At 46.6% G+C, this 26628-nt stretch overlaps 1 protein-coding gene across 2 annotated transcripts; it reads left to right on the forward strand.

Moving 5' to 3' along the window:
• Positions 1 to 1198: 1198 nt before the first annotated feature.
• Positions 1199 to 26189, forward strand: C4H5orf58 (chromosome 4 C5orf58 homolog). 2 transcript variants are annotated; one of them, XM_066277525.1, is made up of 4 exons: positions 1203 to 1266; positions 14744 to 14920; positions 18522 to 18615; positions 25019 to 26189. In XM_066277525.1, the coding sequence occupies exons 3-4, from the start codon at positions 18522 to 18524 to the stop codon at positions 25165 to 25167; spliced, it is 243 nt and encodes an 80-aa protein (XP_066133622.1). In that variant the 5' UTR covers positions 1203 to 1266; positions 14744 to 14920; the 3' UTR covers positions 25168 to 26189. The 2 variants fall into 2 exon arrangements, with proteins under 2 accessions (XP_066133623.1, XP_066133622.1); XM_066277526.1 differs by lacking the exon at positions 14744 to 14920 and having other exon boundaries at positions 1199 to 1266.
• The last annotated feature ends 439 nt before the right edge of the window (positions 26190 to 26628 follow it).

Consider the following 26628-nt stretch of genomic DNA (forward strand, 5'->3'; position numbering starts at 1 on the left):
CTGGAGCAGGCTGGAGATCTCATGTCCACCCCTCACTGCACTTCCGGAAAGAAATCCAGCCAGACCGCTGCTCATTGCCTGGATTGGTTTGCTTATTTGCTTGATTTCAAATGAACTTGGTGTGGAGGATTTGGGCAAAACCTCTGATTTATTATTAATTAATTATATTAACAACAATGCCTAATTATTGAACCCTTACCTGTTAAGCCCTTAGATGCGTTACTTTTGTGAAGGTTATTGTCCCCATTTTGTAGATTAAGAAACTGAAAACACTGGTCACTTGGTATCATTATTTTTTGTTTAACACTTTAATAATCATAATTTAATAATTATTTATTCATTCACTTGTGCAACACACTTGTATTTAGCCGCTGCAGTATCTCAGGTTCCCGGGCTATCATGATGAGTAGCAGAGTAAAGAGGGAGAAGGAGAGGAAAAAACCCACAGGAATTGAGCATCTACTCCGTACCACTCGGCTCCTGTCTTAGATTGCACTACCTCGTCCAGCCCTCCATCAGTCCTGTGAGGGAGGGAGGTGTTTATACATCCATTCATTGTACAGATGAGAAAGAATGAGTCTCAGAGACTTCAAGTTACTTGGTGGCTGGTGGAAGAGCTGGGATTTAAACTCAGTTCTCCCTGATGCCAAAGCCCTACTTTTTGAAAGTATATACTAGCAGAAATGCTTTTTTTTTTTTTTTAAATGTTTATTAAGGACTTGGAGGGGGTCAGGAAGATGGAATGAGCAACTCTACCCACGGTAGAGCAGGTGTTCGCTGAAACGGTTGGTGATCTGGGAATTCAGTCACTCACTTCTTCGGTTATCCAGTGGTCCAAAAAAAAATGTTTACTGAGCACCTCAGATGACTTGGGCACCTCACTAGAAACCAGGGAGATGGCGATGGACAAGCTAGTATGAAGATACCGGCCGTCGTGGAGCTTATAGTTGGGGGGATCAGGGAGGTCTAGCACTCAACAAGGGAACTCCCAGTAATCGCTCTGGTTGGGCTCAGGTGCTAGGCAGGAGGAGGAAGAACAGGTGTTACTGGAGTCCCGGAAGTGGCCCAAGACTGAGGCATGCTGGGAAGCCAGGCTGGTGGAGCCACATGGGAGTCCCGGAAGCGGCCCAAGACTGAGGCATGCTGGGAAGCCAGGCTGGGGGAGCCACGTGGGAGCCGCCTGGTGGGCTGGGGAGCGGGGGGCTGAATGGAGAGAGGAGGCGAAGAGGCGCTGGGCCGGAGGCAGCGTGTCTCTGAAGGTTTAAGGTAGGAGAACAGGTGGCAGCGGGGACGCTGTGACAAGGAGAGAAGGGAGGAAGGTGCGGCTGGGGGAGCGGTCACCGGCGATGAAACCAAGTCACGGCTTGGAGACTGCAGCCCGGAGCAGCGCTGCTCAAACTCGCGGGGTGGGGGGTGAGGGGGAAGCGGGAGCTCTGCTTCGTTTCTGGGCTCCCTGACACACCAACGCTTTTGTAAAAAGCAGTACGAGTAAAAATCGAAAAGTTATACCAAGTAATAGCACCAACTTACTTCTGGATTCAACAGCCATAAAACCACTCGGTCCAATTGCTCTTTTTATACTTATTTCGTGATGGACCAGTAACAGTTTGCCACCTAGCACCTGCCAGGGGCCACGGCTTAGCGCCCCGGGGGGAGTCATTGTCTCAGCTTCCTGAAGGAAGGAAGTCGTAAGTAACAGTCAGCCAGGGGTCTATGAGAAAACAAGAGAAGAGGGCATGGAGGGCCAAGGCGGAGCTACGTCAAGCAACCTGCGATGTTGGAGGAGTGGCAGATTGTTGGGGAGACAGCTGGAGAGCAGAGAGGCGGGCTGGCGGGCAGGCGCAGGTCTTGGGGGGCTTTCCTGGCTCTCGAGAAGAATTGAGCTGCAGGAGCTGCACAGAGCAGACCCGGATTCGCGGAAGCACTGGCCGGGCTCACGGCTTTCTTCTGAGTGTTGTGAAGGAGCCAGGGCAGTTCCACATGGACTCAGGGTCCTGCACTATTTTGCTCATCTGGCTGCCAACCTCAGTGTAGTCCCCTCCAAAAAAGAAAAAATAAATAAAATTAGCCTTTGATTAGATCAATACTTAAGTTAAAGGCCACCATCTATAATTTGATTAGAAAGCCCAGAAATGCAATCAGTGAAGAACTTGAATCAGCAGGAGTGCCCCATGTTGCTGTTAACTACTAGACGCCATCACGGGTATTTTAGAAATACGCATTTTATCATCCCAAGCATGTTAGAAGTTCCTCCAGGGCAAAGAATAACATCTTAAATATCCTAGAAACACCTTCCATATCCAAGCCCTGGGTCCAAATGTTTTTCACAGTATTTTCACAAGTAAGTAAACTGAGGCTCAGGGCAGTTCTACAGGGCACCTGAATTCTCACACAACTAAGGACAGAGCACGTGCCGAGGTCCAGCAGAGACCTGTCCGAGCCCAGAGCCTGAACTTTTGTCCATTAATTCACACATTCCGGGGCTCCAGCCATGCTGCGCGCTGGTGACGGGGAGACCAGAGACCTGGTGGGGGAGGTGGGGTGGGTGAAGAGCCCAGGACAGGATGGGAGGGCTGGTGGGGAAATATTTCATATTACTAACGACTTTACCTCAGCTGGTCCTCCAGGGCATCTAAAAGCAATGACAAGGGAGCTTTTACCATTTCTGGTTAGAGTAAAAATAAAAATATAAAAAAAAACAATCAAGTTGGGTAATTTGAGGAGGGCTTATTAAAAAGACAATTGACAAAGCTGTGGGCAAGACTGGATAAAGAAGAAAGTTATGAGGCCGAACCCCCATGGCTAAAAGCAGAGGGCCACTGTTTCTAACTCTGGTCTGATGGGGTGGGGGGTCGTGGGGGGGAGCTGTTCCCAGGCCCTAGACCAAGAGGTCAGCAGAAAGCCTGACAGCACCAAGCTCAGGAGCCCAGTGCTGCGGAGCAGGGGTAAGAAATGGACCTCGACGTCAGAAATGTCAATCAGAGAAGCCCCATGAGGCTTCTAGGATGCGATTTCCTGGCTGTAAGGCTTGACAAAGCCAGGTTAGGGAGAAGAGAGGCCTGGGAACAGAGCAGAGGGGACCCAGGACACCACTGTAAGCCCACAGTAAACACACCCCCTTCAGGTGAGGTTGCTTTGCAGACACGCTGAGACTCAGCCCAGTGAGGAGGAGCTGTTTGCGTGCCAGACCTGTGTAGAGCGGATGAGATCCCTTCCACCTTCCTTGTTGGGCTGGCGGGGGGTACTCCCTGGACCGTGAGTTAAGCCCCTTAGCATTTCCAGGCCTCTGTCTCCTCACTTGTACAAAGAGGGCATTGTACTCAGCGATGTTCAAGCACCAGGCGAGGCTGCGTAGAAGCCTACACAGGCCTTGAAGCCAGGCAGCCGAGAGTTCAAATCCTTCCATACGACAATCAACTGGACTGCCGTGGGCCCACCACGTCTCTGGAGCTCAGTTTCCCTGGTAAGTGGGGATGGCGAGGTCTACCCAGGCCAATCACGACATTTAAACAATATATGTCAAATCAGTAGCAGAGTGTGCTCCCTGCATGTCTGTTCCTGTCCTCCAGAGCATTCCACGATAAGGGTCACGAGGACAGGCTGTGAAGTAGACGCAGCCTGAGTTGGAAACCAGCTCTACCACTTTCTGGGCAGCGTCACTGAATCTCCAAACTTCTGCTTCCTTATCGATAAAATGATAAAGCAGGAAAGGAAAAATAAATGCTGCCTGTCCCTATAGGAATCCTGTCGGAATGAAATGGAGTGATGCACAGTAAGCATCACTTACATTTGAATGGCTTCTCACACCTCCAACCCTCATCGCTTCAGCTATAATATTCTGCAGCTCTATGTAACATGACAAAGCTTTCCAGAATGTTCTCTGTGAGATTTTTCTCAGTACTTTGAGTTCAAAAAAAAAAGTCACATGGAGTTGGTTAAATAAGGTAGTGTTAAATTGTCACTCTATAGGATTGTACCCCTTAAGCCTGAACCCTACCCTTGCTTTGCCCTGGATGATTTGCACCCGAGATGGTAAACCCCCGTGTGCCCAGGCAAGACAGAGCACCAGAAGACAGGAACCTGCACCTACCTCAGATGCCCAGGAAGCCACCAACCGAAGGGGTGCTGCCCCCAGCCCTCAGCATCTCAATTTATTGCCCCAACTGCTTTTTTAGCCCCCTGGTGAGTCTGGGTAGGAAGCAAAAGGAATTCAAAGTGAGCTGCTAATTTAAATGAATAGCTTTGGCGGGATGAGCCCCCCCACGGAGCTCTGGGACAGATAATGGCCGCTCCTGCTTGGAGGTTGGAGTCAGGATGGTTGTTTATTGCACTCTGGGGCCAAGCGTTACCATAACAACAAATGACTTAGTGACAGTTTTCAACAGTCTGCTTGAGTTTACATAACCGGGATTACTTGGGTACTTTCCGGAAGGGTTCAGGTAAGAACTTTTTTTTTCCTTCCCTTTTCTCAAACATAAGGATATTTGGAGGAATAATCCTGTGTCGAAAGCTGCGTTAGGGGGGTTGTAGGGGAGAGACTGGAGGGCTTTGTGCACAGATGTGAGATTCCCCGTGGGGAGGGGACAGGTGATTTCTGGTGGTTTTTGTTCGGGGGCTTTTCTGAGTCTTCCATGATGGTTCTGGCTTTGGAACTAGGACAAATGTGTTAAAAATAATAAGTCAAATATGATAAGCTAGAAGGCTTGGAAATGTTAGAAAGCACAGGATGGAAATTGCAGAGGGTGCCTGGCCTCAAGGAAGGTTGGGCCTGACCCCGTGGAGGAAGGGCCAATAGGGGCTTTGCAATGCCACTGTCCCCTGGCACCTGCTGACTTTGCTGTGGGCAAGCAGTACCCACAGGTTAGTGAGTGATCCATGGCTGGGGGGAGCCTTCAAATCTGCTGTCTGTCCTTGGGGTGAAGTCAGGGGACGCCCCCCACCCCTGCTGCTCGTTCCCTCTTCCCATCACCACTCTACTCTGCAGCACACGGGGGGGGGGGGCGCATCTGCTGACGTCACAGCCATAGTTCTTTGTGCAAAGTAGCCACTGGGCAACAACAAAAATGTCAGCGGGTTAATGTGTGATGTGAGGGCCCCCCCCCCCGGGGACCTCATGACTTTGGAGGGAATTAGAGTGAGAGATGGCCCTGTGCAGTGCAAACATTTGCTTTTCTATCCTGAATTTGATCATTCGTGAAGGTCTTAGGATCTATTTCTCTCGATGCTTTTCCCAGTGAGCGATGTATTTGTTTGTAGGGCGGGAGTCGGCGTTATAAGATGAGGCGGAGAATTTCAGGAGGGAAAAAAAATAAAATCTAAGACAGCAAAATGTGCAGCATGCCATCTATTGAGCTCCTTCTGTATACTAGGCATTTGTTTTAAGGACCTCATAGTTGTGCAGTAAATATTTCAGCAATATGCCATGCTACGTTCATAAACAATATAATGGTGAAAGGTAACAGAATATGCCATCCAAAATAAGCCTTTTTGACCCAAGTATTATATTGAGCTGATTATTTCTGAGAAAGTGCAGACACAGGGGAAGCCATGAAAAGTGAGCAGAAGTGAGCCTTTTGTAAGGAGCATCTCCGTGTCTAATGGAAGTCCCCATTTGGAAGCATCTCCCTCTGAAGGGCTCACTGCCCTAAATCTATGTACAGACCTTCTCCTTGTTTCCTGTGCTTTTCCTGGCCTCCTCTCACCTCCCCTGCTGCCCGTAGATCCCCTGGCTGCAAGGCTCATGAAGACCTTAGGACGGGTCCCCAAACTATGGCCCACAGGCCGCATGTGTCCCCCTGAGGCCATTTATCCAGTCCCCCGCCACACTTCCGGAAGGGGCACCTCTTTCATGTGGTGGTGCTGCAAAGTGCGGTGTCGCTTACATATAGTACTACTTCCAGTGACGCGGACACACGTGTCACGGCTCCAGAAGCGTGTCATATCACTTGTTAGGGCTAGCAGTGACAAATATGGAACCGACATTGACCATCTCATTAGCCAAAAGCAGGCCCATAGTTCCCATTGAAATACTGGTCAGTTTGTTGATTTAAATTTACTTGTTCTTTATTTTAAATATTGTATTTGTTCCCGTTTTTTTTTTGGGTTTTTTTTACTTTAAAATAAGATACGTGCAGTGTGCATAAGGATTTGTTCATAGTTTTTTTTATAGTCCGGCCCTCCAACGGTCTGAGGGACAGTGAACTGGCCCCTTGTGTAAAAAGTTTGGGGACCCCTGCCTTAGGAGTTCGGAGTTTGGGAGATACACGCCCCCGTAGGGGAAGAAGAGGGGAGGGGGGGGAGGGAAAGGAACCCGCATGTTCTGGGAGGAGGGAGAGCGTTCTGGGTCCTCTGTCCTGCGGTCCCTTTAGAGTGGAGATCTCAGGGGAGGTCCCAGGGCAGGATCTCAATAGAATACTCAGTATCTTCTGATTGGTCGGTGCCAGGGGGTGCCCAGGCAGGGGTCATCAGTCAGTGCCGCGGGTCCTGAGTCAGCAGCGGCGTCTTTGTCTGGTTTTGCTGCTTTCCTGGGCCTGGAGCCGAAACGCAACCGAGGCCTAGATGTCATCCCTAGGGGTGAATGCTTGAGGGCTATTCTCTGGCCCCCTTGTTGACGCCCCTGCTAAGGGGGTCTAACCCACATGACTAGCAACATGCCAGGGGAAGAAAGGTCGGGGGAGGGTCCGGCCCACATGACCAGCGAGATGAAATTGGGAGATGAAATCGGGGGCTTAAACCGCATGACCAGCCATTTGCTGGAGAAAGAAAGGTCACCCTGGGGGCAAGACGCTTGTCCTCCCGGTTTTGCCCTAGCACTCGGGCTTTCTGCCTTGGTGACCTTCTGTGCCCTACGCACTCGGGCTTTCTGCCTTGCTGACCTGTGCCCTACGCACTCAGGCTTTCTGCCTTGGTGACCTTCTGTGCCCTACGCACTCGGGCTTTCTGCCTTGCTGACCTGTGCCCTACGCACTCGGGCTTTCTGCCTTGCTGACCTTCTGTGCCCTAGCACTCGGGCTTTCTGCCTTGGTGACCTTCTGTGCCTGGCCTGCAGGCCTTGCTCTGCCCATGTCTGTCTAACTGCCCACCACAGAAGGAAAGAGCTGGTGTTTTCTGGGTCCTCAGGCGCCCCTGCTCCTTCTGGGCGTCTGTCTGGCTCGGCCCTGTGTGCCCCAGAACCCAGGCTGCAGGACACTGTTCGCTCAGGCTGACCTACCTGCCTCCATCTTTCATTTTGTCAGAGCCGTGAATTGAGCAGGAACCAGATTCCATTCATTAATTCCATTCCTACTCCACAGCATGCCCAGGGGCTTGGAGGCACACACCGTACATCACAAAGAATAATTAATAATAATAATAGTAACAATAAGCTCTCTGTTGAAAGCTGCCCCTAGGGAATGTCTGTCAACTTGTCAGGGACCTCCAGAAAGCCAACTTCCTCCTCCGTCATTCCAGAATAACCACAGGAAGAGGAGTCAGTCAGCGGCAGGAACGTTGAGACCATGTGGAGAGAAGTTCCCTGCCTCATCCACATTCTCGCCTAGCCACGAACCATAGCCCCTTCTTTTCCACCCAGACAGGGAATTGATATACTAACGTGCCAGGCCCTTTGCTCAGATGATCGGATGCAATCTCCACACCATTCCTAGGAAGTAAAAACTGAAGTTATCCTCATTTCACACCCGAGACACTGAATACTCAGGGAGGACGTGTAATGCTAAGATGCCCGGCCGAGAAACCAAGCAGCTAGGATTTAAATCTAGAGCCACAGAATTCCAAAACCCAGATAGATTTTAATTCTACTAGGCTGCTGGAAACTTCTAGATCTTTTTTGAAAGTCCTTTTTGAGCTTTCCAGCAAAAAATCCCCAAAAAACTGTGGTCCTGGGACAAGGGACAATTAGGCCAGTGAGGTTGTTGTTTAAAACAGACTTCGCCCTGTGGCAGGCTCCCTGCTGTAGATGACTGGTGAAGATTTCTTATTCACTCAACAAATGCTCCCTGGTTCCCACTCTGAGCCAGGCCCTGGACTGAGGATGGACAACACAAGCTCACAGTCTGGCAGGAAAGAAAGGCAAGGAAACAACACAAATGCTTTGGGTGATTTCAAGAAGGTAGGGGAGCCCTGGCCCCATAGATCAGTGGTTTCAGAACATCATCCCGATACACAAAGGTTGCCAGTTCAATCCCATCAGGGGGCACATACAGGAACAGATCTGTTTCTGTCTGTCTCTCTCTCCCTTCCTCTTTCTCTAAAAGTCAACAAATAAGAATTAATTTTTAAGAGAGAGAGAATGTAGGATACACTGAGAGGATGTAGGGAGGTCCAGGTGGCCTTAGAGACCCTGTAGGAGATTAGTAGGCTTATGGCCTGGCCACTTCCCGGCTGAATGATCTCAAGCCCAACACTCAGTGTCTCTGAGCCTCAACCTCGTGCATAGAATGGGGATAATGCGATTACACAGGACTCACAACTGAATGAGATGGTGTCGGCCTGGCTAACATCCCATCCTTCCATCACCGTGCATCCCCCCTCACCGAGGCTCTGCTGACTCTGCCTATAAATACTTTCCAATCTCAGTGCCTCCTCTTCTGCCGCCATCTCAAACAAGGCACCTGCCACCTCTCACACGGGTTATTGCGTGAGCCCCCTGACTAGACTGCCTGTGTCGATCCATTTCCTCTTCCAGCCTGATCTCCACCAGGAGGCCGGGGCACCTTTCCAAACCACCAGTATGATCATCTCAGCCACCGCCATTCCCACCCCCTCCTGTTTAAGAGCCCTGAGTGGCTTCCCACAGGCGTCGGGAGAGACCAGAGGCCTCCACACGGTCTCCATGGCCCTGGCACGGTCCAGCCCTTCCCGTCCTCTTCGGCCTCCTCTTGCCCTAGGCTCCCCCTCACTCCCTGCGCACAACCTGACCGGACCCTCCTTTTCGTCTTCCCATCTGCCAGGTGCTCCTGGTCGCAGGGCCCTTGGACGTACTGTTCCCTCTGCCTGGGTGGGGAAGGCTCTTCTCTCCTGATCTCACCCTGAATGGCCCTTTCTCAGGGAAGCCCTCCCCTAAAAGTGACCCCACCAACTCGCATGTCCCACCATGACATGTCTCCTTCCTAGCCGGTACCTAATTAAGTTGTGACTCAACATGCATTTGTGCCATGGATGGGTTCCAAGCACTTCTTCCCCCAGACCACCGTCTCCGTGATGGCAAGAGACCCGTCAGATTGGGCCCCCTCTATATGCCTAAAATGTGGTGTTGACGGAAGAGGAAAATCAGGAAAGGTTGGTCGCATGAATAAATGCACGGGCTTGGTGTGTTTTTAAGAAAGGGGGGGTTCCATTTTTCTTGCCTAGGGCTTATACATGCAAGTGTAAAAAAAAGAAAAAAAGCTTTTGTTTTGTGGTTGTTTCAATGAAATACATGATATGTCTGGGTCCTCAGTAGTGCAGACTTTTAGAATTTTCCCCTATACAAGAAATGGTCGGCAGAGGGCCCCACAGGAGCAATTATTGAAGTCAGGTCCCCGTAAACAGTAGTTGCTGAGAGACGGCGTGCAGCAGGCCTGTCCCCACATCTGTCTGTCCTTGAGCCCCTCAAGAGGGAATACCACCAGCAGACTGCATAATGCAGTGAGGCTCTGGCCAGCCACGTCCGAAATCCTTTCGATCTGGCCTTCAAGAAACCCGGGCATTCACAGGGCAGGAGAACAGAGCCCTGTGTAGATCATTAGAACACAAATCCACTGCTTGCCCCTTGATTTATTCGTTTCACGCTGAAGAATTTGTAATCAAACGCAGGCGCCAATGTAGGAGAATTGTGCACAGTGTTTGGGGAGATCTGCTTTCTTCGGGGGCCACTTTTCACTTGCCAGCCAGTAGTTTTATTTCCATTTTCATTTCCAGAGCATCTGCCCCTCAAGTCATTCTAAGCCCATGCTTTGGAAATCTGCAGCTCTGTGCTGTGTTTACGCACTGTGCTCCCTTGTAATTGACAAATTTAAATTCTAGTCGTATTTCATTTATTACACAGACCCGGGGAGAAAAAAATCCTTGGTGAAAACCTAATTACAGCGCAAGTGCCACAAGGTAATTGCTGAGAAAGGACTCCGGCAGTGGCAGGGCGGAATATTTCATCCACCCATAAAATGATTATGCTGACAAGATTCTGAAAAATAACGAAATCTGTTTAATAAAAAAGAAGCAAAGTATCTGTGTTTTTACACGCAAAGTATTAAAACATCCTTCATCTTGGACAGATCCTAAGTCATTTGATTTTTATTCAAATGGTGATCCACAGCCCAGTTAGTTTTTGTTGTTGTTGTTTTTAAATCGGGGGCCGGAGTTTCATAGTCTTGCCTACACCACACACACAGGCTGCTGTGGAGGCGTTCAGGCTTGTCGCTGCCTTCTAGAACGCCTACCTGCCCACTTCTGGGACCGTGGGTCTGTGTTTCAGAGTCAGAAAGCAGACAGCGCGAAGGGGGAAACACCCGTGTTCAGACTGGCGGTTTGGCTGCACTCCCCTTAGACAGCAGGGGGCTGTCCCTCCTTCGGAGAGCTGAGAAGCCGTGAAGGCGTGACTCCTGCCGTCAGAGCGTGGCCTGGAGCCCAGTGGAGTGGCGGGTGCTAATCGCACCGACCTCAGTGTCTCTGACTCTCCAGGAGGCCGCTATCACAGGCCAACCATTCCATGGAGGATTGTATTGAGCGCTTACTGTGTGCAAACTAAACAGCGAGGAAACAGAGGCAACAAAGACCTAAATTAGGAAGAACTTGAAGCTGGAAGGTCCAACTCCATCCTCCTACCTCCGAGAATCAAGCAGATATTGAGTCTGTGCGCTTGTTGCCATGCCAGGGGGTGTGGGGAGGGGACCCTTTTCTCTCTTAAATGAAAATTAAGTGGCTCTGACTTATGCTTGAAAATGATATATAATATGGCATAGTATAAGGAATACATATATATATATATATGTATATAATTTTTTTTTAAAAAGAGACTAAATTCTGGTACCAGTAGCCATTAAGTTCCCACCATGGACACACAGTGGAGCCCTGTAGAAGCAAGTCAGCACTGTATACCTCCAAGGATGGCCCACACACAGTCCCTGGAGGCTGAAACGGGAGGAGGAGGAGTTTAAAATGCAGATTCAAGGAGCCTCGCATTAGACGCACTAAGTCAGAGTCATTGTGCTGGGCCCCAGGGTCTGCATTCTCACACACCCCTACGGTATTGTGCGTTGTTAAGTGTGAGAAGCTCTGCTTTAGAGCGATTGGTGTGTACCACCCTGGGAAAGGCCCTGGAGAGTTTAAAACAGAGCAGAGGGACGGGACTAAAGTTACAGCAAGGCTACATGAGTAAACGCAAAGAAACGAAATCACCCATCAGCCTCACTGCACAGAGATAATCACTGGTAACATTTTGGTGACTGTGTTTCCAAACTTGCTTTTAGGCACATACACATTTTCTTTTTTCATGACAAAAGGTGAGTACATACTTATGTTCCGTTGTAATTGACTTGGCAAACATAGGTTTTTTTCTTTTCCTAAAGATGCTGGTTTTTCATTGCATGGCTGGCTGAGGAGGGTGAGGAGTGGGGGTCAGGAGCAATGTTCAGAGGGAGGAATATCTGATCAGGATCTATGTCTTTAATAAACAGGGAAACACTGTTGGGGGCTGGAGGGCTGACATGTTAGAATTAGAACCGTATTTTATATGGGGACAGGAAGTTGTCTCTGATTGGTAGATCTCTGGAAAGAAACACAACTTGTGTCATGAATATATGCCTGGCTGGGCGAAGGCATTTCTAAAGAGCCAGGCACAAACGCTTTTCAGACAAGCGGGCGTAGCGAGCAGCCATCCAAGACAGCACCGTGTTGAATGTCGTCAGCTTCCGTCCATCTGTTCTCTCAAAGACTTAGCTTCTCTCTTGTGTTACAGAAATGTTGAAGGAAGAAGGGAGCCCCAAGTGGATGTATTTTATTACTTTGGACACTGAGTTGGGCAACATCAGTATTCTCTTGGCTTCCATACCTACTGAATCTACAAGCCTTCAGATGGCTTCTCTTTTCACAGTTGAAGTGTTTTACGCACAGGGTTGCCAGAGTTAGCAAATCTGTGCAACAGGGTTCCCAGTTCAATTTAAATCTTAGATAAAAGAATAAACTTGATATATGTATGTGCCATTCACTATTCAGGACATACTTGTAGTAAAAAAAAAAAATGATCTCTTGTTTACCTGAAATTCAAATTTAACTAGATGTCCTGTATTTTATCTGGCAACTCTATTTGCATAGCTTCCTATTTTTAAAGGAAAGTGTAGGTATAGAAGAACTGTAATCCACCCTTCCCCCCCAGCTTTATTGAGATATAATTTATTTATAAGCTTGGGTAAGTTTAAGGTGCATAATGTGACCATGTGATATGTGTATACATTGTGACATGTGAGGCAAAATAAGTTTAACACATCCTTGATGTCACACTATTACCATTTTGTTGTTATTATGAAGAGAACATCAAAGCCCTACTCTCAAAGCAACTTCCAAGCATACAACACAGGATTAAACTGTAGTCACCATGCCGTACATTAGATCTCTGGAACTTACTCATCTTACAGTTGAACGTTCGTCCGCCTTGATCAACATGGAAGTGAGCTCATTCAGTATTTGTTTTTCTCTGACTCATGGCCTCAAGGTCCATCCATGTTGTCACAAAGGGCAGGATTTTCATCTTTTACGTATTTTCTTAATTAGAAGTGAAAACATTTTGGTTAACGCAGCGAGTGACTTGGCTTTTCAGTAATAACATCTTCCTATAGTTCAGAAGCGTTTCTTCGGAGAAAAAGAAAATGACTCTGCCCAACGTGACGTCAGCTACTTGAAGACAACGGGCAGTGAATCCAGCTTTCAGTTTAGACCACGTGCCTTCTCGCTTCCTGTATAAGATGGGCTGTGGGGAAAACATTGCTCTGACACATGGGAATTTCCTTGATCTTCCAACACTGGTCATGCTCTCTAGGCAATGATCCGAGCCCGGGCTCATTACCTTCCGTATCTGAGTACACAATGGTCGTACAGAGCAATATTCAGAGGCCGCTGCTGCTCCAACAGCAAGTCCGCCCCTAGGCGCAGGGACCAGTGCTTTTCACTGGTGAGGAGCAGGGAGATGACGAGAATGGGAGCTCTGAGAGCAAGGGGGAGAAGTGAGGTAATTTATTCAGTTGGTTTTCCTGGAAACTAAGACTTTATGTCAAGAATTTGTGATAAAACTAACTGAGGCACTCACACCCGGTTTCATAAAATGTTGAATCACCTCGTTGTTTTGTAACAGCTTTTCTCTTTATGGGGGAATTTATCAGCTTTTTAATTTCCTTTATTTGATTAGCATTTGAATCAACAGCTACGACCTGTGGTGGGCTTCGGCAAAGTGTTGTACGGAATTTGCAAACTTATTAAGGGAGACAGATTTCTTTTTTTAAGGGCCTCATCTGTAACAGCCCCAAGTAGCAGATCATGATTTAAAGTTTTATTTTCTTAGAGGGAGAAAAAAGGAATCTAATTACTTAAGGAGGGAAAACACCACAATGAGGAATCATCATGCTCCCAAGACATTCTAAGAAGGAAAAAAAACCAGTTACAATCTATGTTTTTCTGAATTCGTATCTCTTTCCCACCCCCTACCCTGCCACCCCCACTAACAGTTACTTAAAATGAACACAACTTGATTCTTCTCTTTTAACGATTCTTCTCTTTTAAAAAGTTTAACGATCTTTCCCAAGTCACAGTGATTTGAATCTACTCATAAGAAGTAATCAGCACTCTGAGCTGGTGAAAGGTCTTTAGATTCTATCTAAAGTCCTGTGAGCAGAATCCTAGAGGCAGGCAGTTGAGCCGAAGCCTCCCTGCAAACACTCACTGGCCCCCGTGAATGCGTTAAATGTGGTGGGGACAATGAGGCTCCAGAGACACCACCTCCTACTCAGCCCAGCCCCCATCATCCCCGAGTTCCAGGATTCTCAGTCTTAATGCCATCTCCGCCTACCTGTTTTTTTTACCCTACTTCTCTTAAACACCTTGTTTCCTTCTGCTGTTATCTGTGGGGTTTCCAACCACACATTTAGAATCCTGTAGATCCGAGGTGAACTTTTAACTACTCTGCATCAGTATAAGGGGATAAAAAAAAAGAACATCCAGTAAGATTTCTGTTAAGCTTATTTTATTCTAAAATTATTATGATCTTCCTTCTTTTTCCTTCTCTCTTCCTTTTTGATGTTAAATTATCTCTGTTTTTATACAACAGTGAGGGCAGTGATTTTTGTTTTGTTAGTGTCCTTAATTCAGAAAACAAATGTTGCTCACCCTATGTAGGTCACTCCGTGTTTGTATGCTGGTGAGTGCCCTAGGACCTCTGTGTTTAAGGCTAGTGACCTGTGAAGCACCAACATTAGGAAGCCATAATGCACTTGTTTACCATCTGAAGAGATTGTATCAGGGTCTGGGAGAAAGCTTGGCACCAAGAAAAGAAGGAAGGTTCTGGAGTCACACAGACAGGATCCGGGTTCCATCTTTTGTGCCCCTGAGCAGCCACTAAGCTTTCTGAGCTTAAGCTTCATTTTCCGTATAACTTGGGTGGTAACAGCTGCTTGGGAGAGTTGTCAGAAGACGAAAGCGTCTCACGTGTATGATATACGGGGAGCGCTCAAAGAATGTGTGTTTTCTGACCTACCATGCCTCTTTTTTCTCCCTTACTTAGCATGTGAAGAATGTGATGAAAAATGCTCAGTGTACAGGTCAGAAATAAGAAGATGCAAGAGTCTGACTAGCAAGAGCCCACAAGTAAAATGTCGAGTGAGGGAAGAGTTGGCAGAGACTGGTATGAAACTGCAGAGTTGGGGAGAGATGATTCAGGAAGACTCCCTCCACGATTGAGGTGAGTTCTGAAAGGCATCCATAGCACATGGAGAATGAAGGCATCTTAGACAGGGACAGGATATTGGGGAGCATCTGACCTTAGGTTCTGCAGAGTGTGGGACCTATCCCACTAGGGACATGAGTTTTGTTTTTATATGACACACAGACACCAAAAATCATGTAGTTACACAGTGAGAATTATTCCTCTTCCAACTCTTGTAATCTTGATCACATCAAGAAGAAGTTCTTAGTTTGTGCGAGACTACCTTTAACATTTCTCTAGCACGGAATAAGAACCCTTGTGTGTGTGTGTGTGTGGCAGAGACAGAGTCAGAGAGAGGGACAGATAGGGACAGACAGACAGGAAGGGAGAGAGATGAGAAACATCAGTTCTTCATTGTTGCTCCTTAGTTGTTCATTGATTGATTTCTCATATGTGCCTTGACGGGGAGGGAGTGGCTCCAGCAGACCAAGTGACCCCTTGCTCTATCCACTGTGCCACCGCCTGGTCAGGCAATAAGAACCCATTTTATCAAAGAAGATTGGGCTGCAGGATCATAGCCATCAGGAGGCAAGACTATCTAGATGATTAAAAGCAGTGTTTTATTTTCATTGTCTTTATTTTTCTTATTACCTTCTGTTTATATTTTCTTTCATTTACATTGGCAATGTAAAGCTTTTCAGGTATACAAATTTTAAAGGGAAGTAAATTTAAAATATTAAGGTAATAATGAAACAGGTGGTAACAGCAGCCCTTTAATGAGTGAAATTTAGGAAACACTGATCTAGCCCATCCCTTTCATAAAAAGCAGATGAGGAAACTGAGGCTTTAGAGAAGGAGAGGTCCTCTTTCCCAAGATGACAGTGCTGGCTACCCTGAGACTGAAGCTCAGCTCTCCCGAACCCCTCCTCATCTGTCTAACTGCGCCAGACAACAGATTCTAGTACTACACTGACGGTAATTAGGGAAAAAAAATACAAAACAGACTGTGCGCTGTGGGTTATCAGGGAGGGGCCAGGTCACGAGGCTGGTGAGGCTTAGAGAAGACCAGGATTTGTCTAGAACCTGATACTGGAGGTCAGTGCTCATCATCACTTAGAAGGCTTGTCCTAAGGTCACCAAAACAAGTCTCTAAGTCAGCCCCTAAGGTGGTATTGGCAGCAACTCCTCTTGGAATCCAGCAAAGATGGCTGGAATCCCAAAGTCTCTACTTGGCCAGAAACCAGTGAGAATCTCTGGGCTCAGCTACACTCTTTACTGGTCTGCAAAAATGTGTAAGGATGATAATAGCTCGTGTTTATTGGGCACATCATCTGCGAAGCTCCTTCGATGCATTCTCTCAACCCTCAAAGGAACACTAGAAGGCAGTTCTTATCTGCATATGACAGATGAGGACATTTGGACCCTGAATGATTAGAGCACTTACCAGCCTCTCTAGAGCTAAACGAGGGCTAGAGTAGTAGGACGCAAACCCCAGCACTTTTAGTCCTGAATCTGGCCTTAAACACACTCCTATACTGAACAAATTAAATGTAGACAAGGCCTGTGAAGCATCTAGCACAGCAACTGACATATGGGAGGCAGGAAATGACTGCTACTTTTCTCCCGCCACCCCCTACACACGACATCCTGGCATCTAGAACCTTCTCCCTGGGGGCCTTGCCTGGGACTACAACTCCCAGGATGCACCAGGCAGAGAAGCCGGCCAATCAGGAAGCCCGGTCTCCCTTGGACCCCTTGCCTTGACGGTCAGAGCTTTGCTGAGCGTTGGCGTGGTGGGTCTCGCAGGGTCCGGGCTGCGGACCGACCGGGTACCTGGTGTTAAGTTATCCTACTCCAGCCTGGGGGTCAGGACATGGTGAAGACTTGACATTTCCAGGCTACCTCGGGGTCTGTCTTCAGCTGCCGAACTAGTGGGCGTCGTGGAGGACGGAGCTCCTCATGGGGGTGGAGTGGCCGCGGCCTTGGGCAGGGCCGGCGGTGCGCGTCGTACTCGTGGGTTTGGGGGTGTGAGGAGGAGGAGTCGGGGAGGCTGCCCAGGGCTCCGTTTTCAGGCCCCCCCATGACCTGGGGCTGCTGGCGGGTGTCGGCTAGGCAGAGAAGGAGGGGTTGGCCATTAGAGCGCAGGCTGCGGGACAATGATGGCTGCCGGGTGCTGGCCCGAGGGTCCCTCCTGGCTGCGGGCTTAGTGCCTCCAGTGTCGGTCTTCTGGCCTCGGACCCCACGCTTCCCTCGGCCCGGAACCCCGAAGTGTGAAGCCGGGTCTGCACTTCCAGCTCCTGGGGACAAGCTCTAGCCCCGCCTCTCCTGTCTGATTGACGCCAGACCACACTCTGCGGGGGAGGCTGATGCAGCCCTGGCCTCTCTACAGTAACGCGGGGTTTTGTCGCCTCTCTGCCAGCCGACCCCACCCACTCACCCACCCACCCAGCCGTGGGTGCCCAAGAGCCCTGGGCAACCAACCACGGAGTGGGAAAGTCAACTTGGGCATGTCTCTATCCATTTAGTTTTCATTGCCTTCTTGTGTTTTTTTTTTTCGTAAATATATTTATATTTACCCATTTTTAAAGTTAACACTTCCATCTGCACCCAACCCCTTTATATTTTTATCCTTTTTTCTGTCCCCTCAGACCCGAATCTTTGATTTCACCGTCTCTACCTCCACCATTTCCTTCTTAGCGCCCAGGGGCTTATAGGTGGATGCAGTGTATTTTCACTGTGGTCCTGAAAACGACCTTTTTTCCTTTACAGTGGCTCTGAAGGGCGTGGGAGAAATAGGATAAATCCCTCTGACTCAGGAAAAGGTGGAGGCAAGGAAATAGTTGAAAGGTTAGTTTGTTTTCATTATTTTGAGCAAGTCTCATTACTGCCTCCTGACTGCCCACCTTGCGCGTGGCTGGTGGAGTGTGTGCTCACTCTGGTTTACTTTTCAAGTCGTTCTGAGGGATTAGAATGGCTCAGGTTAGTTGGTAGTGAACCACCTGTGTGTTTGTTTCTGACACAGTTGTTTAAGTATCTGTACTGTGTATCTAACCTAGTAACAAGTTGATTTTCAGATTTCCCTTGACCAAAATTCAAATGTGGAGTTAGGTTGCCGGATTCCCTAAGCCGAAATGGAAATGGTCATTTTGCCATCCTCTTAGTCAAAGAATTATAATTGAATCTTATTTTGAATTTAACTGTCTTTTTAAAGAAACTGTACATGGACCTTGTCCCTCAAGAATAAGTTAGAAAAAGACACTGACTTACATATAAACAAAATTAGAGCTGTTACATGCTTACTAAATGGTGGGATAGTTATAAGTGCTGTGGCTTTCTTTAAAAGGGACATCTGCAGTTCCAGTGCAAGGGCCTCATCCTGTGGCTATGGTTTGATCAAAGAGGAGAAAGCTCATCCTAAGAATTCCAGTTGGAGGTGTTTTTCAGTCAAGAAAGTATTAACGAATTAATGTCATCTTATGTTAGAATTCTAACCATTTATAAAGACCATTATTTCACAATTATTTCAGTTCTGAAATAACAGATTTTAATTTTAAAAGTACTAAAATTTTAAGTATTTTAATAATACACCTAAATACTTTCGGTTTGTACATTGTTTTTGTTTCTCTTTTAAAATCAGATGTTGGAGAACGATATTTCTGACGATAAGCTGAACATGGGAGCCATAATTAGAAATATTAATACCATTTCTTTGGAGTTGAAGAAGATTAAAGGTAAATGGAATCACTAAATTCAAATGTTGGCATGTCATTGTTATAAAATAAATAGCAGAGCCACTTTTTGCTTCTGCTGGGGTGTAAGTGAATTCTGCCCACTGACTAGGATTTTTCTTTTAAGAAATGCTTACATTGTAATAGAAACTAGCTCTCTAAAGATGAATTATGTCTGACCGTTGATTGACCTAGGAGTTAGCCAACTTGAATTCCTATCTTGACCCTAACAAGTTTATGCTGTCTGACCTCTCTAAAGCCCTGCCCTTCTTCCCTTCAACAAACTGTTACACCACAATTCACATTCTGCAAAATTCATTGTCTTTACGTATTAATCCTTACCAAGCTCCTAGGGTTCTTTACAAATTAAAACTGTAAGTTTGTTTGATTCTCTGAGTTAAGAGCTATTCATTTTAAACATTCATAGAGTTGGATTAGACCTCACAGGTAACAATGTTTAGTCACTCTCCTCACAGACATATTCTGTTTTGTCCCAGGCATATAAAATTTCCATGACTGAACATTCCTGGGGGTAATCCATCCTTACCAAACATTGGGATTGAGACAGGGATGTTGGGGAGGTCCCTGTCTCACCTGTCAATGTAGTCTATTTTAAGACAGTTGCTCCTTACTTACAGACTAGCTAAAATCTGTTCCCTGTGCCTTTCACCTACTGGTCCTACTTCTAAGCATGAAAACTACATTGATTATGTAGTTCTTTTGACAACTCTTGTACATGTGAAGATAGCCTTTGTGTCAGTTATGAGGCCTTCAGCTACATGTAAAAAGTACCAACTTACCGTGACTTATGCAATAAGGAAAATCACAAGGCCCAAGGTAGCGCAGCCCTGAAGTTATTCCGAGATGTAAAGACTCCCTCGGGTCCTGGGTTCCGTCTGTGTCTGCACTGGGTGTGCACTCGGCTCATCACCCAGCCCCATCATGACCTGCAGACATGGCCGCGCACAGACTCACTCTGTCTGTGTCGTGTCCCTTATGGTAGCCACCCCAGACCCCCCCCAGCACACCTCCCCTCTCCTTTCAGTGGCCAGATCTGTGTCCCAAGTGTCTGTCTGCAGCCGCCACTGCCGGGGCTTAGGTGGCTGCCAGGACCAGTTTGGACCCGTCAGAACCTACTGCGGGAGCTGAGGAGGAGAGGACAGCCACAAATGGAGTCAAGTTGTGCCACCACAAAGAAGAGGAGGGTGGCTGTTAGTTAGGCACCAAATAGTGAGTGCCTTCTGCTATTTCTGCGTGTCTTCCCAGGGCCGCATCTCCCAGACTTGGCTCTGTACACCAAGAGTGGTCCGAGTTGGTGTGCAGTAAAAATGGAGTCCCCATTCTTACTGTCAGAGAAGCTTGGGAAGCACACCATGCTCTATATTTCTCTCACACATTACATATTAACAGAGGCTCTGAGGAGTCTGATGGAAAGAAATCTGGTTAGCTTGGCTCAACCAGTCTCAACTCTATAGCAAGGCTTATCTTTCTAAAATGTAAATCTGCTGAAAATGCTGTCTCACTGTTGTCTTCAGGATAAAGTCCAAACCTCCTTGAATGAATTATAAGACCTTTTGAGATCAGGCCCCAGCCCATCCATCCAATGTCTCATAATTGTTTTTCCTACACGTTCTGTGTTGTAACCATGCTGAACTAGGTGCTGTCTACACAGCTGCTCTTTTTGTGCGTCTGTGCCTTAACACATGCGTCTCCTTCTGAAATGCCTGCTGCTGCACTCCCACCCCCACCCCACTGAGTACACTGCTGCTTATCGTATGTATTAGTCAAGGTTACTCAGGTTGGAAAACTTGTTTTAAGCCAGCTTGTTATCTCTTCTATCTGTTCATGTCACCCGTCACACTGTGCTATAATTACATGCTACTTCCTTTTCCTATGCCTGCTCTACTGTTGGCTTTTTACGGGTATTCCTAAGAGTTAACACAGTGCCTTGATATAGTGGGTTCTTGGGAAATGTTGACTGGATGTTTAATGTGCTGGATGCTTGCTCTCATTTAAAAATTTCCTCCCAAATTTGATTATATAACTCTTCTACTTTGAGGATTATTCTTTCGTGAAGTAAAATAGAAATAATAAATACGATATTATACGTGTTCCTGATAGGTCAGGCAGTTAGGATACAAGGGACTTGTAGGAAAGTAGACTTCTGGTAAATAAAGAAGATTATTTTTTTTGTGTGTGTGGCAGAGACAGAGAGTCAGAAAGAGGGACAGATAGGGACAGACAGACAGGAAGGAAGGGAGAGAGATGAGAAACATCAATTCTTCGTTGCGGCTTCTTAGTTATTCATTGATTGCTTTCTCATATGTGCCTTGACCGGGGGACTACAGCAGACCTAGTGACCCCTGGCTCAAGCCAGCGACCTTGGGTCCAAGTGGTGAGCTTTGCTCAAACCAGATGAGCCCGCACTCAAGCTGGTGACCTTGGGGTCTCGAACCTGGGTCCTCCACATCACAGTCCGTCGCTCTGTCCACTGCGCCACTGCCTGGTCAGGTGAAGATTAAATACTCTGTTCATCCACCCTCCCTCAAAATAATAATGTCAATATTTTATACTTATAACATTTGCCATAATCCAGATCCTTTTCCAAGAGCATTACATAAACAGCACCCACTGTCATTACAACCCTTTGTGCTGGGAAATATTACCATTGGCATTTACAGATACAGATACAGAAACAGACACGGAGAGGCTGACTAACTTCCCTGAGGACGAACAGCGTCACTGGCAGACCTGAGATTTAAAGTGAATGTAAACAGACAAAAAGTCTTAAGACAAAGAAACTCTCAAACAATGTTAACTACAAAACAGAAAGCAAATGGAGACACACAGAGAAGTTTGAACCCTGAGGTCCAGAAAGCTGGACGGTGAGCTGGCTGGGGAAAGCCCAGAAGGAGGCGCAGGGACTCGGCACAGGGGGGCACCAGACCCTCCAGAAGCCGGAGCAAAGGGGCGCCAAGAACAGGAGGGCTGGCCAAGTCAGTGCTTCTCAGACTTTCTGAAGTTGGGGTGCATTTAAAATCCTACAGATAACTATAGGCGCACTATATACAAATTTATGAGAAATATGTTATAATAAGTCAAATATTAAAGAAAAAAATATAAAGACCAAACATGCTTTTATGGTAATTAAATGAAATAAATATGACAAAATTAAATTTATTCTGACATTAAAAAACATTTTTATGTTACATTTTTTGAGTTATGCTTTTTAGAATTCGTAAAAAGAGAGGTTAAAAAATTTAAAAAATGACAAAAAAGTTATCTTTTTATATATATATAGATACATTCTTAGTAAGATTTAGTAAATTCAGCAGGTCCCGGTGCAAATGTGTTAAGTTTTTTCATTCTTGTGTTTATGAGAAACATGAGCCTGATGTGTCCTAGCGATTTCTTCAATGTTTGGGCATATATTTGAAAGGCAAACTCGTATTTCCTCGTCAATACATGGAAGAATTCCTCTCTTTTTACTCTTGTGTTGAGTGCAGAAAACCCCCACCATACATATCATCTTAACTTTACACCAAACAAAGGATAGAAGAAACTTGTTTCCAGTCTTTCCTGGGAACATGGAGGGTAGTGTAAACAATCCAGCACCACAGCTTAACAACCTTTTGCAACCTAATCAGGCAAGTGAGCTGGGGGGAGGTTGGGCAGACTGTCAGCTTACAGCCAATTCCCCACACCTCTGTCCCCCAAAAATCTAAACTCCAAAATCCCTGTTGGTATTTTGGTCCCCAACAGGTACATATTTCTCTGGAATACCATAGGGCACACCTGGAAATCTTCTAGAGTGCACCAATGTACCCTGGTGCACACTTTGAGAACCACTGGGTTAAATGTTTAAGAACTTAGAGGCCCCTAAGGTCACTCCCCTCTGCATATGTGGGCAGTTGTTTCTCTGTGGCGGAAGACAGAAGGTTTATTCCCTGAGAGGGTGAAACAAGGGCTCTCTGGGCTGGAGCCACTAGCCATAAGCTGGGGAGACCACTGTCCTAAAAACGAGGGTAGCAGACAAAGTTTACCTGCAGCTTTCTCTGCCCACTTGGCTATAAGACATTGGCAGGCCTGCTTTTATATCCTCAAGCAGATTTTCCTTTCAGGAATATGACCAGCCTCGGGGAAAGTACCTAAAGTTACTGCTAGGAGAGGTTTCCCCAAGAAACGACCCAGTCAGTTCACCCCGCAAATAGACCACCACGGGCATAGAGTTTCCAGTTGTCTTCCTAGTGCCATGGTCTCAAATATGAGCAAACAACTATGGCACAAGATATTTGAGCAAAGGAAATCTAATAGGAAAAATAGAGACAGAACTAATACATAGATTCAGTCAAGGAGAAAGAAACAAATTATGAAGGGAAATGAAAACTCCAAGAAACTATCAGTATCCACAGAGGCGAGAAGACGCCATGTCCTGAAAAGGAACTTGAAACAACAGAAATACTGAGAGGGCAGAAGGGAGCTCTCGGAAATTAAAAATGCGACAGTAGAAATTAGAGAAGGGTTTAAAGATAAAACACTCCCCTAGAGTAAGAGCAAAAGAAAGAGATGCAAAGTTTTAGGGGGGCAATGACAAATCAGGCAATGAAGTCCAATGTCCAATAAAGAGGAGTTAGAACAGACAGTGGGTGGGGAGAGAGTCAGGGAGATTCACTAAAGACATAACCTGAGAAACCTTTTCCAGAGGTGAAGGTATGAGTTTTTACAAGGGAACAGCCCAACACAATGGAGGAAAGTAGACCCACACCAAAACGCAATACTGTGAGATTTCAGAACACCGAAGAACAGAAGATCTGCAAAGCTTCTAAAGAGAAATAGCAATGGAGACAGACAATTCTCAATGGCAACACTGGAAGCTGGGAAAATTGCAGCAGTGCCCTTGGAAAATGGAAGAAACATGATTTCCAAACTAGATTCCTATAATCAGTCAATTAAGCATTGGTATAGAGAGAAATTCTCAAACATAACATCACTCAGAAAGTTACTAAGGGTGTTTGCCACCGGCCAAGGGAGCAGACGAAAAGGAGAAAGACATGAGATATTCTGGGTAAAGGGTGCCCCACACGAGGGCGGGGTGAGCGGAGGAGCCCCTGGATACCAGTGGAGGGAGTTCTGGGGGTGCGCGAAGTACCCCGGTCCTGGAGAGCGATAGGTCGGTCTAGAGCAGGTCAGAAGCTCGGGAAGAGGAGACTTTCAACTATAGAACAGCTATGGTGCTTGGCTATGCAGAGAAATTGACCCAGCCCAACCAGGGGCACTTTGGGATATATTCATGATAATTTAGCAATGAAAAAAGAAATTAACTATCAATGGGTGGTAGCTTAAAGAAGGGAAATGGCATATTACAAGACTCAGCTGTGAAGAATATATAATCAAAATGTTTAAACATTAAATACTGAGCTAGCAAAAATTATACTCAAGTATATTGGAGATGGGGTGAGTGAAAGAGTTATATAAACCTTCTGTAATCAGAAGCAGATAATACCTAAATTTTTTAAAATATGCATGTCATTAAGAGAAATGAAGGTAATACTAGCCCCCACCTCAAAAAAAATTCAATGGACACAAAACAACAAAAGCAATAAAAACAAAATAAGGTAAAAAAGTTAAAAGTGCTTTCCTCTGGAAGATAAAAACTGCTAGTTTTGGTGACATGCCTTATAGACCTATTTGATTCTTTATACTGTGTGCACATATAACATATAAAAGTGGTACATTTAAAGAAGTAGAAATCAAATTTGTATAAATCAGGTTGCAGTTTAGTAAGATAGTTGAAAAGTTGGGCTAAAGAACCCTTCTAGTAAATTTTTGTCATGCTTATTTTGTAGAATATAAATTTGACTCGAAGTCAAAATGAGCACACTTAAATTGTGGTTTGATCAATAATCACTTAAGGCCCTGGCCGGTTGACTCAGCGGTAGAGCGTCGGCCTGGCGTGCGGGGGACCCGGGTTCGATTCCCGGCCAGGGCACATAGGAGAAGCGCCCATTTGCTTCTCCACCCCCCCCCCTTCCTCTCTGTCTCTCTCTTCCCCTCCTGCAGCCAAGGCTCCATTGGAGCAAAGATGGCCCGGGCGCTGGGGATGGCTCCTTGGCCTCTGCCCCAGGCGCTGGAGTGGCTCTGGTCACGACAGAGTGACACCCTGGAGGGGCAGAGCATCGCCCCCTGGTGAGCAGAGCATCGCCCCTGGTGGGCGTGCCGGGTGGATCCCGGTCGGGCGCATGCGGGAGTCTGTCTGACTGTCTCTCCCCGTTTCCAGCTTCAGAAAAATAATAATAATAATAATCACTTAAAAGTAAATCAAGTATTAGGAAACAGCTACTGAAAGTAATAATGGTTGTCGACGACATATTTGCTACAATACCTTCTATTATTTTGTTTTACACAGAGCTCTCCCAGTTACTGCTTTGTGACCTTATTCTACATTTTAATCATCCTTTGAAAACAAATGACTTGGAAACAGAAGGACACAACCCCCCCTTAGAGGAGTTTAAAGTATCAGATGTTTCCATTGCTTCTAAGAGTTTTCCCCCCTAATTTCTTGTCTGTTGTGGATTTATAACTATATGCATTGTTGAATTAACAAATATCTGGGAGAACTGAGTTTACTATTATAATATGTTTAATACAATAAAAATATGTTGAGTTATAAATAATCATTTCATGTTCCTGAAGGCTGTTTTATTGTTGTTTTAATGTTTTTTTAAAATGGCTAATTTATTTCACTAATGGCAAGGGTGTGCCATGGGAAACTGGCCATGTGGTGCTGCTTATCTTGTACCTTAGGCTTGAATTTGGCTCAGGCTGAAAGAGAGTCACTAAATGATAAATGGATAGTATGAGTTTGTATTAATAAGATCTCTACGTATCAAGTGCCAAAAACAACTCAAGCAGGCAGAAGCATGTGTTGGGTCATGTGACTTCGAAGCCCATGTTTGGACCAAGGACTCCAGTAACGGATCGGCTGTTTCTGTCCTGGTCCTGCTTCTGGACACTGGCCTCATGCTTTCCTGTTATGGACTGGATTCCTCCAGAAGACAGAGTGGGGGGGGAAGCAGGCAGCAGACGACTCCAGGTGCCAGTCCCCGGAGAAGAGAGAGCCTCTGATTCAGCCTCTGTGTTTGACACCCCAGAGAAAGATGCCAGCTTTGGTTAAGATGTGTGTCCCTGAGCGGGGTCCTAAGCTACTAGGATTGGGGAGGCTGGGTCTTACGCCAGGTCTGTGGCCAAAGGAGGAGAGGCCTCGCCAGAAGAGTGGATCTCCCATTGCCCGTGAAGGGGAGGAGGAATGCCAGTCATGGAAACACCAGATACCCCACACTGGTTTCGGTCGTAGCAGTGGGACGGCTTTTAGTTTTTGGATGCCTTTATCCTAAAACCTCCTCATTCCTGTCCCTTTCCACCAAAGGAGACCTAAAATAATAGGCTCTGGTTTGCCACATGAACATGATTCACTACCAAATAGTTGCTTTGAAATCTACCATGTCCTTCATTTTAGATCCTTTATTTTTATTTTTATTTTTTTCTGAAGTTAGAAGCAGGGAAGCAGAGAGACAGACTCCCACAAGCACCCAACTGGGATCCACCTGGCATGCCCACTAGGGGGCGATGCTCTGCCCATCTGGGGTGTTGCTCCATTGCAACTGGAGCCATTCTGCCTGAGGCAGAGGCCATGGAGCCATCCTCAGCGCCCGGGCCAACTTTGCTCCAGTGGAGCCTTGGCTGTAGGAGGAGAAGAGAGAGAGAGAGAGGGAGAGAAAGGAGAGGGGGAAGGGTGGAGAAGCAGATGGGTGCTTCTCCTGTGTGTCCTGGCAGGGAATCAAACCCAGGACTTCCACACACTGGGCCAACACTCTACCATTGAGCCAACTGGCCAGGGCCAGATCATTTTTAATATAAAGGATAGAATACTGTGAAGCAAGACACACGGACAGCTCAGCCCATAACAGAATGTATACTGGTTGCTATCCCCACTAGCCAGCACTCAGCTCAGTATTT

The sequence above is a fragment of the Saccopteryx bilineata genome, chromosome 4, assembly GCF_036850765.1.
Source record: "Saccopteryx bilineata isolate mSacBil1 chromosome 4, mSacBil1_pri_phased_curated, whole genome shotgun sequence".
Taxonomy (NCBI): Eukaryota; Metazoa; Chordata; class Mammalia; order Chiroptera; family Emballonuridae; genus Saccopteryx; species Saccopteryx bilineata.

Excerpts from the sequence above, each read along its gene's own strand:
- C4H5orf58 (XM_066277526.1), top strand. The coding sequence starts at position 18,522 with ATGTTGGAGAACGATATTTCTGACGATAAGCTGAACATGGGAGCCATA. Across the intron at positions 18,616-25,018 it reads GGAGTTGAAGAAGATTAAAG|AGCTCTCCCAGTTACTGCTT; the intron begins GTAAATGGAATC and ends TGTTTTACACAG.